The sequence below is a fragment of the Thamnophis sirtalis genome, unplaced genomic scaffold (genome assembly GCF_051295495.1).
Source record: "Thamnophis sirtalis isolate CommonGarterSnake01/CBP01778 unplaced genomic scaffold, rThaSir2_p1.2 scaffold_5, whole genome shotgun sequence".
NCBI lineage: Eukaryota > Metazoa > Chordata > Lepidosauria > Squamata > Natricidae > Thamnophis > Thamnophis sirtalis.
Genome location: NW_028261385.1, coordinates 63,240,690 through 63,257,219, shown reverse-complemented (window position 1 = coordinate 63,257,219; position 16,530 = coordinate 63,240,690). Strand labels below are relative to the sequence as shown.

The 16,530-nt window shown below is 36.5% G+C and overlaps 1 protein-coding gene across 12 annotated transcripts in view; it reads right to left on the bottom strand.

Moving 5' to 3' along the window:
* Positions 1-16,530, bottom strand: part of CDC14B (cell division cycle 14B) — a 55,360-nt gene that overhangs the window by 5,132 nt on the left and 33,698 nt on the right. For 5 of the 12 annotated variants that reach the window (XR_015696703.1, XR_001312651.2, XM_014051644.2 and 2 more), the window contains exons 5-13: positions 12,628-12,704; positions 11,543-11,609; positions 10,332-10,394; positions 9,877-9,964; positions 9,419-9,649; positions 8,189-8,327; positions 5,952-6,105; positions 5,442-5,539; positions 197-313 (exon numbers count right to left, since the gene is read on the bottom strand). Coding sequence is in view for 7 of the 12 variants with exons in the window: in XM_014051644.2 (XP_013907119.1) it covers positions 197-313; positions 5,442-5,539; positions 5,952-6,105; positions 8,189-8,327; positions 9,419-9,649; positions 9,877-9,964; positions 10,332-10,394; positions 11,543-11,609; positions 12,628-12,704 (1,034 nt within the window). In the remaining 5 variants the exon portion in view is untranslated. The other 7 variants (XR_015696706.1, XR_015696705.1, XM_087715914.1 and 4 more) reach the window with 4 other exon arrangements.

The following is a 16,530-nucleotide window of genomic DNA, read 5'->3' as shown; positions in this document are numbered from 1 at the left end:
ACCAGCAATTTTATGTCTACCAATTATTTCTTTTTTGTGCCTACCATGAAGTGTGAAAGGTTGTGGTTCCTTTTTACCAGTCTAAATTATGGTTACCACCACAGCCAAAAAAAATGATTTTAAATGAATCATGAAAATGTAAAAATTCAGCCTTCATTAATTGATAGGTTCTGGAATTCAGGATAGTAATTCTCACCTTTTAAAACTGCTTTTTCTTGCAGTAGACCTGGTAGTTCTTTTAGAAAGGCCTGCACTGTCAGAAATGCTAGGTTCAGACTGTTTACTTTTCTGAACACTGGATTGCAGAATTACTCTGAAAAGAGTTGGAAAAATATATTATATCAAACAAACTGAAAACATATAATGCACAATAAGAGTGATACGTTATGTGGTTTCCAGATCTGAAAATTGGTGTAGTGTGGACAGATTTATTTAGTCTTCATGTTTTAAGTTTTTATAGGTTTCAGGGAAAACAGTATTTCTACCTTTTTTCTGGTTTAGGGCTTCTCAGAGAGAGAAATAAGATTCTTTTAAAAAAATATATATGCCAAAAAGGATAACAGAAGATCAAGAATCAGCTATATGCATATTAATATACTCTTCAACTATCAAAATGAACTGATTAATGGGAAAAAAACCTCTCTTTAGTAGTATGCCAGAAGGCAAGTGTATCCAAATAATAATTGTACACTTATGTATTTCATAGAATAGACAAAATGAGATGCTATACTGTACTCTTGAAAGTTGCAAAGCTATGATTGTAGTGTTTATATTTCTCCCCCCAAAAATTATCCCCCCCTCCCATATCAGTGGAAAGTAGGATAATCAACCATTTGTCTGCAATGGTACAGGTTTCCTGCTTGAGCAGGGGGTTGGATTAGAAGACCTCCAAGGTCCCTTCCAACTGTGTTATTCTGTAATATCTTTAAAAAAAATCACCAATATATATTTGACTTCCAGATTCTGATAATCCCTTCAAATGTATGGAAATCTATCTTTTTTTTTTTTAAATAGCCAAATTTCAGTAAGCATACTTTAAATCATGGATGCCCAACCTTTTGGTTTGCCTGAGCTGCACTGAGTGAAGAGGAATTGTCTTGGGCCATATATAAAATATATAATACAGTTAATGTATTATAAGATATCTATAAAATCACATAATGTCAAAAGTTAACAATCTTGTGGGTCACATGACTAGCTGTCCAGGGTTGCATGTGATGCCATGGGTTGGACACACCTGCCTTAGATATAAAGTAACCACAAAGTAACAAAAATCTCACTTGGAAGGGAAGAGAATTTGGAGATGGCAACACTTTTCTTCCAACAATAAACTACAATTTTCTATCCCGCAAATTCTGCTAATTTTTAAATGAGCAATATCTACTCATGACTACCACTGTAATGAAAATTGTGAAGAATAGTTAAGGATTAAATGACTCATCCTTTTGGTAACGTGCCACCATCCAATAACTTATCTCACTGTTGGAGTGAATATTTCATTATTGGTACAGTCAAGAATGAAAAAAGGGAATTATTCATTCCCAGGAAACCTGACATTAATGTTTCAAACACCTTACACAATATATACAGGAGAAATGTCACATGTTTTACAATTTTTAAAATAAAAATATACAAAATGTGCTATCTTTCAGTAATAAAAATTCAAATAAAATGATGAGCAGTTTTCTCCAGATGAATATAATCTGGTTATTCATTAAAGCATATTATCACTTAGAAAAAGAGAAGAATTCTGAGCTAAATACTACATACAACATAACAGAAGGTGGTCGATACAAGATTCTAAGAGAAGTAGAGAAAAATGTGAAATATTCCAAAGAATCACACAATGTCCAATGATGAATATGCCTAAATGTAATTCAAATAATTTTACTGTCCTGTTAACCATATTTCATTACTATCAAAATAAGAAAATAAGAGCAAAAAACAAACATTAGGAAGAGCAGGAAGGGGGGGGGAAGAGAGAGCACATTTAGAAGGTCACATGTGGCTCTTGTCCCTCTAAGTAGTTAGAAATTAAACTATCAAATTATCAGCCACAGGACACTGCAGAAGGAGACAATGGTGTCTTTGTGACAACAACGAGGAGAGCTGGAAAGATATAGAGAAAAATAAGCTCTGATTGAATCTTAGCCAAGAATAAGGGGCTATGAATTTGAAAGATTATACTAGGATAGGTTCTGCTGCCCTAAACAGATTTGGCTGACAATTTGGGAATTGTCCTGGGTTCATTGTTCCAGCTGAAATAGCACTTGGTGGCTGTAGATAGCAGGTTCTTTCTTCAATTGCACCTTGTGCATTAAGTACATGGATCAATGCATTTTGCACAGTCAATCATCTTACGGATGGACTCTCAATCTCATATGCTTGGTCTGTCTAGAAGTACATTTGCAAAGTTCAACTAGTATATAGCATGCATCTCCCTGTATAATTTGTGGGTGCATCAAAATTTGTCCCTGTGACAGTATGACAGGTGCAATGCCTGCCAATTAGCTTCTAGCTGCAACTAAAGATGCTATTTTTCAACTTTTAAAACTTTTATGGCTCAGACATGGATACTTATGAGACCACATTCTATGCATTGAACAACCAATGAAATCAGGTAATTTGAGCTTTCTGAAGATCCCTGTTTTCAGGGATGCTATTGACTTTGGGGTTAAACTTTTTGAGATGACCCCTTTGGAACAGTTTACCTGCCCTCCTCCCAATACTGGGCTTCCAAACGGCTATGAAGACATGGATCTTTGGGATATACTATATTGCCAAAAGTATTTGCTCACCCTCCACATAATCAGACTCAGTTGTGAGCGAATACTTTTGGCAATATAGTGTATTTGGGAATGTGGAGATTTTGCCAAACATCATGGGATGGCATTTCACCTGTTGTTTTCTGGGGTGCTTATACATTTGATTTTTTCTATTTGTAGCATTTATTTTGGTGGCTTGTAAACCTCTTAAAGCCTATAGGAATTTGGCAGCACAGAAGCCTCAGTCAGTCAGTCAGTCAGTCAATCAATCAATCAATCAAACAAACAAACAAGAAATAAATATGAATAGAGTTGTGGATTTGACCCCCCTCTCTTGGTATTCTATTAAGTATTCTTAAGACTTAAAACACTGTCCCCTGCTGATGGTTTAAAACAACAACAATCTAAAAGACGTTAACCTTTTTTTATTAATTAATTACTTTGTGTACAACCAAATACTACGTTGATTAATTGGAATGCTCCAATTTTTTCAAAGCATTCATGAAGACAGGAGAGGAAGGAAAGGAAAAAGGCATACACCCACTCCTTGTTCACCATTTGCAAATACTACTGTAATAAATCATTCATTTTCTGACCAATGCATGCATTTATCACCAAATTTCATGTGCTTGGCAACAATGCATGCCAGTAAGAATAATGCTGGCAGAGCTGCAAGAGAGAACTTAGCTGAATGAGATGGAAACAACCAAAGACCTTCATCTCCTTCCCCCCTCTCTCTATTTCAGTAATCTATTTAATTAGTGATCATTTCACTTAACAACTTGGTCACTGGAAATGAACTTGGTTGGAGAGAAAAGTCGAGGGAAGAGGAGAAGAAGAAGAGGGAAGTAGAGAGGGAAAAGGAGAGAAGGAAAGGAGAGGGAAGTGGAGGAGAGAGAAGAGGGGAGAGCAGAAGAGGAAAAGGGAGGAGAAGGAACTACAGAGGAGGAGAGAGATTAATCTATAGAACGTTATGGTACAATTATCAAAACAATGCCTATGTACATTATGTAATTAAAAGAGACTATAAATGTATGCTTAAGAGAATATTGGTTATAATCTATGAAACAATGTATACTCAAAAAGGACTGGACAGAGTCACTACACTGCCATTGGAAAACTGGAAATGTAATGTATTATAAAGAAAAATGTACAATAAAAATATTTATTAAGGAAATGAACTTGGTCACTAAAGGAGGAGCGGGTATATAACAGAACTATAACAATGTCTAGACTACGGGCTTATTTGTTTACAGTTCTTCACACGCATGGAGTGAAAACACAAGTCATCAGGTCCAACCCCAAAGGATTCCAGGAAGAGATTAAATTCCTCATACATGCAGACAAAAGGAAGCAATCTCACCATACATTAAAAACAGCACCACACACATATATGTTTTCTACACAAAATATCTGCACCAGCACACAGATGTGAAGAGACTTCCAGCTCAAAAGAAAATTCTAAGACAGATAAATCACCCCTTGTACTACATCCCTTTTTGTTTCTAAAAGTACCTAGATAAGTTAAAAGAAGGAGGGTCAAGGGGAGATGGTAGTAAAAGCCAGATGCAATGCGCTTATGATTAAGGCAAGAAAATGAGCTACTGAAGAGAATGTAATAGGGACACTTACACAGTGGCTCTCCCAAGGGAGGTTCTGATGGACCTATGTTCTTAAACCATCTAGACAGAATAGCAGGTTGGGAAGAAGGGAGCCACACACAATCCACCAGATGACAATGCTACTCAGAGCAGAGGCCAGTATAGCTAGGAGACATCTAAAAAGGGGTGAGGGTGAGGAAGGAAGAGATGAACATGAAGTCAAAAGGGGGTGGGAAAATCAAGAACTTTGCAGATGAGTGGTACATTTCATTTAAAAGAAATGTCCATTAATTTTCACTATGGAAAATGTTTTCCACTCACTGGGCAAAGGCTAGCTGTTTAAGAAGGAGAACCTTTGCCATTATTCTGCAACTCACTTTCATCTTAAAGTATGAATTATTTCTAGACTGGTTCAAGTACTGTTTTTTTTTTAAATGGCCAACCACACCATTTATTTACAAAATGACCTTCCAATATCACATGCACTCTGTGGATGATTAACATATTATATCTGTTCTATGTATATTACATTTTACCTATACTGTACACACAAAATGTAGCACTGAGGACACTGTTGTTTTTCAATATTTAAATATGTATCTTAAAAGCATGGCATTTTTAATCACTTATGCTTCTTTTCCTAACCCTAATAAAAGCAAACTTACCATACACATTTAAAGATATAGCACAGCCCATCCCAGCACAAGGGCTGGCATAAAACAGCTTCTTAAGCAAAGGTCCCTAGAAACAAGGTTATTCTGACCAAAACAATGAGTCTGTCCTTTCATTCAGGAGTCATTTTCAATACTGCTGATGTTGATAAAAAAATATAAAAATGCTTTGCGATGTTGGTGTAACACTAAATTTAAAAAAGCATTTGAGAAAGGTTACATGTACACCTTAGTGACAGACAAAATAATTTGGTAATAATAAAATAAAATCACAAGCAGGCTTGTAAGTGATTCAATCACAAAGAATTACAACGAGCTTTTAAATATAACACGGAACACAACCAAATCAAATTTCAAAGAAAAAAGTGTTTGTATTTACAAAATCAAAATAAAGTTAAACTTACGTTAATGGAACTGAATATGCTTTTGCCTGCCTTTTACTTTTAAGGGCACGGAGCTTGTCCCCTTGTGTTACTGTGTGTGTTTCTTCTTCATCACTGTACTGCAAATAAATGGTAAGTCATTAAAGTTATTTATAACAAAGCTTCCAAGACCTATTACTGAAGATTCATATTTACCACAGTACAAGATAGGGGTGCATTGTTTATCCCAGTTCCAATAGTTCTTATGGAAAATGTTCTGAGCATTTTAGTTTAGTTTTTGTGAAGGTCAAATCAGTAAGACAAAAGGTAACCCTGAGCAGCAGAAAGGTATTTTGGCAAAAAGTACCATTATGACTATACTTGTCTTGCAGAATGTCCTGTTCATTATTTTCTCTATTATTTGGAATGCTTGATAGGAACAGAAATACAGAACAGCCATACAAATGAATCCAACCACTTTTGCTTTATTGTACCCACATTAAAAAAAAAAAAATCCTAAGGTTTCCAACAGCACACCATGCGGATGATTACCGGTTCAGAATCTTTTCTGCTGGCATTCTGATTTTTTGAATCGTTAATTGAAATGTCATCTACTCCTGAAAGGATTTTTGTCACTGCAAGTTTTGGAGTCTTCTTTAGTTTTGAACGAAAAACATCACCTTCCATCCAAAGTTCTGACTGTTTCCTATAATAGAAAGAAGCTAAGTTAGAAACCAGCTCATTCCAATGTATGACTATATTTATAATTCAAATGAAGTTGTTTCAGTATCAGACATTAATTGTTGCAAGGACACAGATATAACATCAGTTGTAGTTCTAGCATCATGTTTCCTAGAAATTATACAATGCCACTATTAAATTGCATGCAACTATTTCTGTCTTCCATCTGGTTCCATCCATTTTGCTCTAACAAAAGTGTTCGCTAATGGAAAAAGCCATGACTGTTACTCATTCTTCTTCCCCACATTGTTTTTTTGTGCCTCTTCCAAAACGTTGAGCTACTGGGACAGTATGAAAGGCAGGCTGGCAAGATACAGAGGCTCATCAAAAGCCATCTTCATCCCTAAACAGCAGAAGCTTGGATTTTTGGGGTATAAAGACCTACCAGAAAAAACAGAATCAGACCTAACGAAGTGTGATTTTGAAAATGAAGGCCAAACTTTATTTTTCAGTGTTATTGGAATGACTGTCAAAGAACATATTTAATAAGCAAAACTGACCATATGGAATGATACACTTGTAGCCATAGATATCCATCATGGAAAACCTATGGCATGCATGCCACAGGTGGCACGCAGAGCCCTCTCTGCAGGCATGCCAGCCATCGACCCAGCCCAGGCCACTGCGAATGTGCGCGTGCCTCCCACCGAACAGCTAGTCTTTGCATCTCTGCTGTGCATGTGTGGGGGCAGGGCCTTCCCTAATCTCCGCAGTTCCCCCACCCCCAGTGTGCCCTACTTTTCTCCACCCAGTGGACCCTAACGATCTCCTGCATTTCAGCTGCCTGTGCTTTTCCCAATCTCTGCAGGTTTCAACCTCTGTAGGTGCCTCTCCATGGCAAGAATGGACGAAAAAGCTAGGGTGTGCTGGAGGGAGAAACTGCTAAGATTGGGGAAGGCACAGGAGGCAGGAATGCAGAAGGAAGCTAGGGCGTGCTGTAGAAACTGTGGAGTTCATGAAACCCCCCAATGCCCCGTTTTGGGCCTGAAAAGCCTTCTGCACCAACCTGAAAGCCAAAATGGAGGGGATGCACGTGCAGGGGGTGGGTGGGAAAGCATGTACAGAGAATGTGCACGCGGGGCAGGACGAATGGGCAGGGGGTGCTCGCATTGCATTTTGGAGATTGGGGCATGCACCAGTGCATTCGCTCATGCGTGCACATTGAGCCCTCAGTACCAAAAAGGTTAACCATCACTGATAAATATAGTTTAGGATAATACACTGATTAATCCATTATCTTGTTATGCAAAATTTGTTGATTAACTATAAATTCATTTTCCACATCGGACTGCTATAAATCATAATTAAAAAAACAAGACTGGATTCATATAATTTGTTAAGCCAAATACATAAACAATATTATAGGTTAATATGCCTAAACCTAGTATTTTTAACCTAATGTGGTATAACACACTTAGTCACTGAATAGACGTGTATAATTCTGAACAAACAGTGGCAATTGCAGGTTGTTTATAATGCAGTGTCTCATCCCATTCAGAACTTAAAAGCAATGACCAGTTCTTTAAAAAGCAAATAACTAGTAACTCTCTATACGGCTATATGGTTCAAAAATATGATGATGGTTGCAACATATGCAGGTTGTCCTTGTTTAGTGACCATTTGCAGTATTTGCATATTGAAAAAGTAACTTTCAATTTTCATGTTTATGACCTTTGCAAATCTTGCAAAGCAAAGGAAAGCAGAAGATCATATGATCACTTCACTTAGTGATCAAATTGCTGATCCCAATTGTAGTCACAAAAATAGGACTACCTGTATGTGAGTACACCAACACCTATTTCGTATGTATGTATGAAAAAAGAACAACTATTATACATTTAAGTGTAGCTTTTTTTAAGTTGGTACTTTCCAGACATGAATGGACTGTTATTCCTTCATCAACGGCTAGGGTAGACAAGATATCTGAAGGACACCAGATTAAAGAGGTCCAGTTTGGTACTAAAAACTATTATTATATTTAACACTTAATCATCCTAGAATTGCATACAGACATAAATACAGGCATCCGTATTTAAATGTTTACATACTCCAACAAGAAATGTTGTTGAGTTCCAATCACAGAGCCAGGTCTACAAATTCTAATCCAGGCAATAGTTTCAGCAGCCGTCATCCTGTAATGCTTCATAATATAACACGCTATAAGTGTACCAGTTCTGCCAAGTCCAGCTGTATAAAAACATAAGGAAATTTATTTTATTTGGGCTTGAAGAAATTTAAGAACCTTCAATTCAAAGTTTTAACAATGGGACAACCTTTAAAGCTGTTTTTCAAAAACCTAAGGTTGTTGAATTTGCTTTTAGGAAAAAAATTCCTAAAAACTTTTATTAGACCAATTCAGGATACAAAATCAATAATACAACCTTTCAGTGAGTTTGAAATTTTGTATAAATAATATCCTGGATCTTCTCTACACTATCACTCATTTGTGCAAATAATTTTGATTGAAAATACTTGTAACAATTACCATATTTTTCAGAATATAAGATGCACACACACACACACACACACACACACACACACACACACACACGAGGCCGAAAATTTGGCTGCGTCTTATATGCCGAATGTAGCTTTTCCGAAGCTTTTTTTTCAGCCCTATTGAGGCGTTTAGGAATGAAGCAATCTTCTGTGCTTTGCCTGCTTTTCTCATTGCTTCTCTCTCCAATGATCAGCTTTGCTTTAGAAGCTGTTTTTTATCCCCAAACAGGGGATAAAAAGTGCGCGTACATGTGCTCAAAACCAGCTAAAGTGGACTAGACGAAAAAAGCTAGCCAGATGAATACTTGGTAGGAAGAATTTTTTCCCTATTTTCCTTTTCAAAAACTAAGGTGTGTCATACTCCAGTGAATCTTATACTCCGAAAAATACAGTACATGCATCTTTTGTAAGATCAAGCTTTTAGCAGAACATATTAACATTTCGTAACTTGCGTCTCAAGCATATTAGATTAGCATGCTTCCATACAGACAATGGCAAAGACAGGGTCATTAGTTTTGTAGCAAGAGGCCACAATAGTTTAGCCTAAGACAAAATGACCTGTTGTCTTTTAAGAATGAAAAAAAAGAGTACGCTCTGCTATGATTAATTTCAACTTTTTGAGTGAAATGATCTAATTTTAATCAAACTCATTAAAATTACATCCTGAGGCAGCATTCAGAGAGCCACGTCTGATGAGTTCTACAGGGATTGCTAAGGCATTTTATGAACACAATTATAAGCAATGAGACATTAATGATCTGAATTCATCACTTTAATACCTTTGCAATGAACTGCTATAGCACCTTCAGCATTCTCACAAATATTCAGAAATGCTTTGATGATAGCATCATTAGGTATGCTTCCATCAGCAAAGAAGAGATCATAATGGTCAAACCCTCCATCTTTAAATCTTCTAGCGTCATACATCTTCTTATTCAGGCGGATTACAGTGGTAACATTATGTCTTCTGAAGTATGGAAAATAGGCTTCAGGAGCATGATGTGGATACCCTTGAAGGAAAAAAACAAATGCAGAAAAATATGTCAGATACAACTCATTGGTAAAAGAGCATCCAAATCTATACAAAGGTGTTTTTCTCCACAAACATTCAATCTGATAAGGGAATATCCTGGGGTAAAAATAAGGCAGCCGCAACTACCAGATTGACCAACAGTTCAATTCTGTATCTGGTAGTTTCCTATGGAATGTCATAAAATTCTTTATAATTTAAACATACCATTTTCAATTCTACTTCTTGAGTGAGGTCCACTGAAGGCCATGATTTTTTTGGGTATTATCCAGTTGAAGTCTCCATTTTCTGCTCTCTGTTAAGAAATAACACATTTTTTTAAACTTCATTTCTGATATATAGCATTCAATCTACCTGTTTTAGTGAACAAAACAAAGGAGAAAGGATTTTTAATATAAAGGTCTTGTTGTATATAAGAATATATACTCTCAATTTCATCTGGGATTATAGACCACATGCTATCACGCTTTTAATCTTAGCTGAAAAGCCACTTCGCATAGTAATGTGACAATTTTAAATTAAGTTTCGTTACTTATTTTTTCTACCTCCATTTAAATTTATTTTGAAACATTCAAGTGATGTAAATAAAAGTGCCAATTTTATGCAAAAATAGTCTCAATAGTAACTGTAAGTAATTACTAAAAAAAGTGAATGATACTTACTTCATAATGCTCATATTCATTTACATCAAACGTATTGAAATCAAGAAAGCCATACTGCAATGCCTATAATCCATAAGAAATGAATTTAACATGTAAAAATCCAGTAGAGTTGATGATAAACATTCTTTCTAAACACTTTATTTACCAATCATCAGCATAGTAACTGATTTGATTTAAACATTCCTACCAGAAACCTTCTAAATTAGCAGCACAACCTCTATAAACTAGCAGACATGGTAAGTTCAAATTCAACATATTCAAGCTAGAAACTTTGAATACTTATGAGCCGAGGTGGCGCAGTGGTTAGAGTGCAGTACTGCAGGCTACTTCAGCTGACTGCTAGTTTGGCAGTTCGGCTGTTCAAATCTCACCGGCTCAGGGTTGATTCAGCCTTCCATCCTTCCGAGGTGGGTAAAATGAGGACCCGGATTGTTGGGGGCAATATGCTGACTCTGTAAACCGCTTAGAGAGGGCTGAAAGCCCTATGAAGTGGTATATAAGTCTAACTGCTATTGCTATTGCTAATGCTTAAAAAGCACCACATAACAGTTATTACTGCTTAAATGCTACTTACTGTATTTTTCAGAATATAAGACGCACCAAGATTTTGAAGAGGCAAATAAAAAGAAGTTTTTGCACTCTGCAGACTTCCCAAAAACAGTCTGTTTTTTTGTGAAAACATCCATTTTTTGTCAAAAAAAAAAAAAAGGCATGCACAGCCTTTAGGAAGCTTGTAGAGTGCTCGGGGGGGGGGGGGATGAGCAAAAAACATCCCATTTTTTGCTCATTTCTGCCCTCCCCAGTCCCCAGGAGAACTTTGGAAGCCCCCAAAGGCTATGCACGGCCATTTTTGCAAAGGGGGGCGGGGTTTCAGGAGGCCAAAAATGCTGTATTCAGTGTATGAGACGCACCCAAATTTTCACCCTCTTTTTTGAGGGAAAAAGGTGCATCTTATACTCTGAAAAATACGGTCGCTTTATAATGAAGCTTTCACCGCTCAAGTTAACATAAACAAGCAGCCAATCTTGAAGGTCAAAATGCATGAATGGTATAACATAGAAAGGAAACCAAAGAATTCTTGAGAGTCTTCTTGCATACTCACTATTGGAACTTGTTTTAACTTATTTCTCTGGTTTATCTAGTTTCAGAGATTAAATTTCCTTCGGATTCCAAAAAGTTTAAATAAATAACAATCATACTAACATACTAACCTTATTTATTGCCTGGAAACAGTCAAGCAGAGTTAGATGAAAAGTACAGGTACCAAATGCAGCATCCCTGTGAGGAATACATGTATGAGCTCAAATTCAGTTTGCAAGACAAAATAGCTGATGTTTCTCATTTGCCTATATTTCTGTATACCCATTTTCACTACATCAGCACTACGTGGTCTAGTAAGGACTAAAAAACCACCAGATGTTCTCCAGTTCTTTAGCATCTATTTATTGCTTTTCCAGATTCTATTTACACCAACGTATTATGCTAGTGAGGGCTTATAAATAAAGTTGTTAAACTGATAAAATCTGTCACATGAAATAGCCACAGCACTGAAACAGCACACGATGGGCATAATTTCTATCACATGGCATTTTAAGGCTGCTGATCCAAACACAAGAAACAAATTCCATTCCACCAAGATGTGGGGGGGGGGGGAGGAGAGAGAGAGAGAGAGAGAGAGAGAGAGAGAGAAAGAGAGAGAGAGACAGAGAGAGAGAGAGAGAGAGAGAGAGAATGGACACCATCTATCATCTTGACAAGCAGTCCCAACAGTCTTTTCCATTATCCAAACCAATTTCATCAGTAAGAGAACAGATTTAATAGCCTCAATAGTAATATTAAGAATCCATATCTACTCCTCTTTTCCTTTTCCTACCCCATTCCCTTCTCTGAGAACAGAGAATCTCTCTTTTTATGGATCTGAGTTTGGGTATTACATAAAGTCACAATGTATTTGATACTTTTTAAATTTAATATGAGGTGCTAAGAGGGTTGCCAAATAAATCATCACTTACTTTATAGCAACAAGTCATTTTGAAACAATGGCTTACATTTTCCTCATTCATTATGCTAGTCAACTGCAGAATAAGAAATGTAGCCATACAGAAAGCCTTAATATTATTTGGACTTCAACTGCCTAATCCTAACATAGACAGGGGTAAGTATACTAGGAGATGAAAGTCCACTTATTTTAAAATTGTCAAGATAGAAAATACCAATTTACATATTCCAAAGGGTTAGGAGATCAGTATAATGTTTTTTTTAAGTAGACACTGTTCAATTGCATGCTTTTATTTACCTGAATGGAAGATATGAAACATTCCCAAATAGTAAATGCCTGTACACACTTTCCGGAGATTCTCTAAGGTATATTATCTGTTTCAAGAAAGAAAGGGAAAACATTCTTACAGAAGTTTTAAGGAATCCATTATTAAATTATCTAGTATTTTTACCTGCTAAACAAATGAGACACAGAGTTTGAGAATAGAACTGAAAAATGAAACATACTAGCCAACATGAAGTCAGTGATAAGGTAAGAGAAACTGAACAAAATGTCATACAAGTGTGAGTACTTTTCAAGTTCCATACAGAGCCACTGTAGAAAATCTACAATTCAAAATTAGTTATGCCTTCATTGTAACATTTGCTTCATAACATAAGCCATATAGCATGATTCAAAAGGTCATATATTTCATACATGAGTAAGAATTATTAAATCAATGTTTAAAGAAGCACGACAACATTCTGGCACTTAGGTAGCCAGATCTAGGGTTGTAGTTATACAGTTACTATTAATATAACCATTTGGGAACTATTTTAGACAAATTGCTTTTACCAATACCTCAATACTCAAGAGGAACTGCATCATACTCATACCATATCATTTTAGCACAATGGTTACACAGAACTCCCACCAGGCCTAAAAAAATTTTATCTGTATTGTTTATTTAATAGAACAATAAACAGAAGACTTCTGGCAACATCTTAAAAACTTAACATTGTACTGTGATTTAATCACTCCTCATCAACCCAGGTATTCAGATCACCCATTTAATTGTAACTGTTAACAGTAATAACTAATAAAATACACATATACCTACTCTGATAGTTAAAAAATGAAAAAAGACCCCTCAATGATTAGCAATTTCTAATAAATTTCAACCCCAATTTTAAACTAAAAACATTCTAAGAACTAAATAATACAAAATTTCTGTCTCCCAAACTGACAATGTTCTCCTAGGAGATGAAGTAAAGACTAAAATTATAGGTGAAACATAATTCTATGGCTGCAACTCTTTATTATCCAATTAGCATCCTCAAGACAATATAGCTGTACACAAAGTAATTATCCATTACACAGATTAAAATTGCAGGTCCTGTTTCAAGAACATCCAAATCTCTTGATGAATAGATGCTACATTCTCATGAGCACAACTAGCTATTACCACAAACCTTGAAGAGGAAATTCACATGCCGTGTTAATTAATGTAGTTAATGTAAGCTTTTTAAAAAGCCCTTAGTAATTAGAAACTGCTCTGAAAAGCCAAACTGATAACTACAAAATGTTAAATTTGAATTTCAAATATGAGGAAGATATACATTAAGTAAAACACTTCGTACAAGCAGATGCGCATTCATATAAAATGGGGAAATGTTTTATAAAATAACATTTAGCACCATTTCTAAACACCCAATTTCAAAACTAATAGTTTCACTTGACCTCCCAGATAAAAGTTTCAAGACTAGATTAAGAAGGCTGTCCTAAAATGAAAAGAAAATATACTTCCATTTCAATTGTACTCTACAGGTAGTCCTCATTAAATGACCACTCATTCAGCAACCATTCAAACTCGGGTTAGCAAGTGGTACTCTTGGTCAGTCTTCAAAGTTTTGGCTGTCAAATTGCCCTTGTGACCATATGACTGTGACAAGGGTGTCTGGCAGTTGGCCTGGATTTCTGACTGCTGCAACATCCCACAGACACAATTTGTGGCCTTCCCTGCTGGCTTCCCACAAGCAAAGTGAATGGGGAAGCAGCAGGAAGTCAGAAGTTGCTATCATAGGAAGTCCTCAGTTATTAACAGTAACCCGGCAGTGTTGCTGTTAAGTGGTAGGGTCATGTGATGTTGCACTTTATGACTGCATTGCTTAATGACAGAGATTCCAATCTCAATTACTGTCATTAAGCAAGGACTACTTGTATTTCCATTCATTGGCTATAGCTCAGAAATGATATGTTCCCCTGCTCTACCCAAAACTACTTGATAATCCTTTTGTTAATTCTGTTAGAATTAGTGGTTTTAATGTTGGAACCAGTGGGAGCATAAATGAAGAATTCGTATGGTGTAATAAAGTGCTGCATTAGAAACGGGAAATAACTTCATCTGGACAGCTCACTGGGTGACTTTGAGCCAGTCACATTCTTTGACCTATCTTACACACTGGGGGAAAAGATGCAGGAAACACTATGTACAATATATCACTTGAATTCTTGAAACAAAGGTAGCATTTAAATTTGACAAAGTTCTAAGAAAAAGTGATGCTTTCTAAGATGGCAGTTTTTATAATTGCCTTCTTATCCCCTGAAGTACCAGAGGTACATTGCAACATTCTACAATAGGGGTGGGGAATAATAGCCCCTCTGGACTTCAATGCCCAGAATTCTTACGGGCTCAGAAATTCTTGGGAGTTGAAGCCCACAAGTCATATAGGGGCCATCGTTTCTCACCTCTGTCCTAGAAAATTTATACAAAGCCATTAAATTTATGGTGCCTGGGTGTCAAAATGTTTGGCTTACCTGGGCAGAATTGCTTGAAGAGGAATTATCTTTGACCAATATAGTTAATTAACATCACTAAAAATAATATTTTAAAAATTTATGATTTTGTGAGTTTGCATTACTTAAGCTGCCCAGGGCCATGGGTTGGACATGCCTGGTATAATGCTTAATTATGTTTTCTTCAGAATGTTGTATTTTTCATAAGAAATATCATCGCTTGCAAGCTTGTACGGAGTATCATTTTCATACTTTTGGTCTTTCTACAGAAAAATAACTCCTATTCTCCACAACAAATTTTGAGCAATCTGTATGCAGGAAGAATGTGAATGCATATATTCACATATAACAGGCTGTAATGAAATTATGTTTGCTGTTCCTTTTCCTGCCAGGTGCAAAATAGACAAAGATGTTGCTCAATCTTGCTGTATTTACCGTGCTGGATAAATGCAATTAACTTGCAAAACGCAACCTTATGCTTTTTTCCCTTAGAGACAAGAAAAGCTGTACCAAGTGGTACTATAGCCTGCACTTAGGCAAATGCCATGGATGCAATTAAGAAAATTTGCTCCCTGGATTTTACTTTTAAAAAACAGTAAACTAATTTTAAACAGACAGAAGTAGAAAGGTAGCAAACAAAAAACTCTCCTCTTAGTTCTGCAAGGAGGATTATAGTTTCTGAAAGGAAGGTAGAGGAGATTTACTGTTAAGAAAATATGAAAGAATAGTACAGTGCATAAAAGGAATCTTCGATTTTTGACTGCAATTGGGACTAGGATTGCCATCGCGAAGCAATACGGCCTTAAAGTACAATGTGGGCGACTGGAGAAGGCTCTGAGACCCAGTGCAGGCAGTGCATGAGTTGAGGAATGGGTGCTTTGGTATGGTTTGAGTGACTCGAGCTCAAGAAACCTGGGAAGGAAGACACAACATGTGTAGCCATAGTGGCGCAGTGGTTAGAGTGCAGTATTGCAGACTAACTCTGCATTCCACTGCCAGGATTGATCAATTCAAGATTGACTCAGCCTTCCATCCTTCTGAGGTTGGTAAAATGAGGAGCCAGATTGTTGTGGGAAATATGCTGAGTCTGTCAACTGCTCAGATCAGGGGTGTCAAACTGGCGTCTGCAGGGCGGATGTGTCACGCATAGGCCACGCTTACCCTAGCTCTGCAAAGGGGAAAAGTCACGAAAGGTCATGTGACGTGGCAAACTTGACAACCGTGGCTTAGAGATATATAATTGCTATTGCTATGTGCTAAATTTTGTTCATGTGATCATGGGTGTGCTACAATGGTTCTAAATCCCTTTGTTTAATGCTGTCATAACTTAGAATGGTGACTGAATAAATTAGTGTAACCCAAGGTCTACTTATAAATCCAGAAAGACATGTATTATAACTGGAATAATTTCAACAATTACGGTAA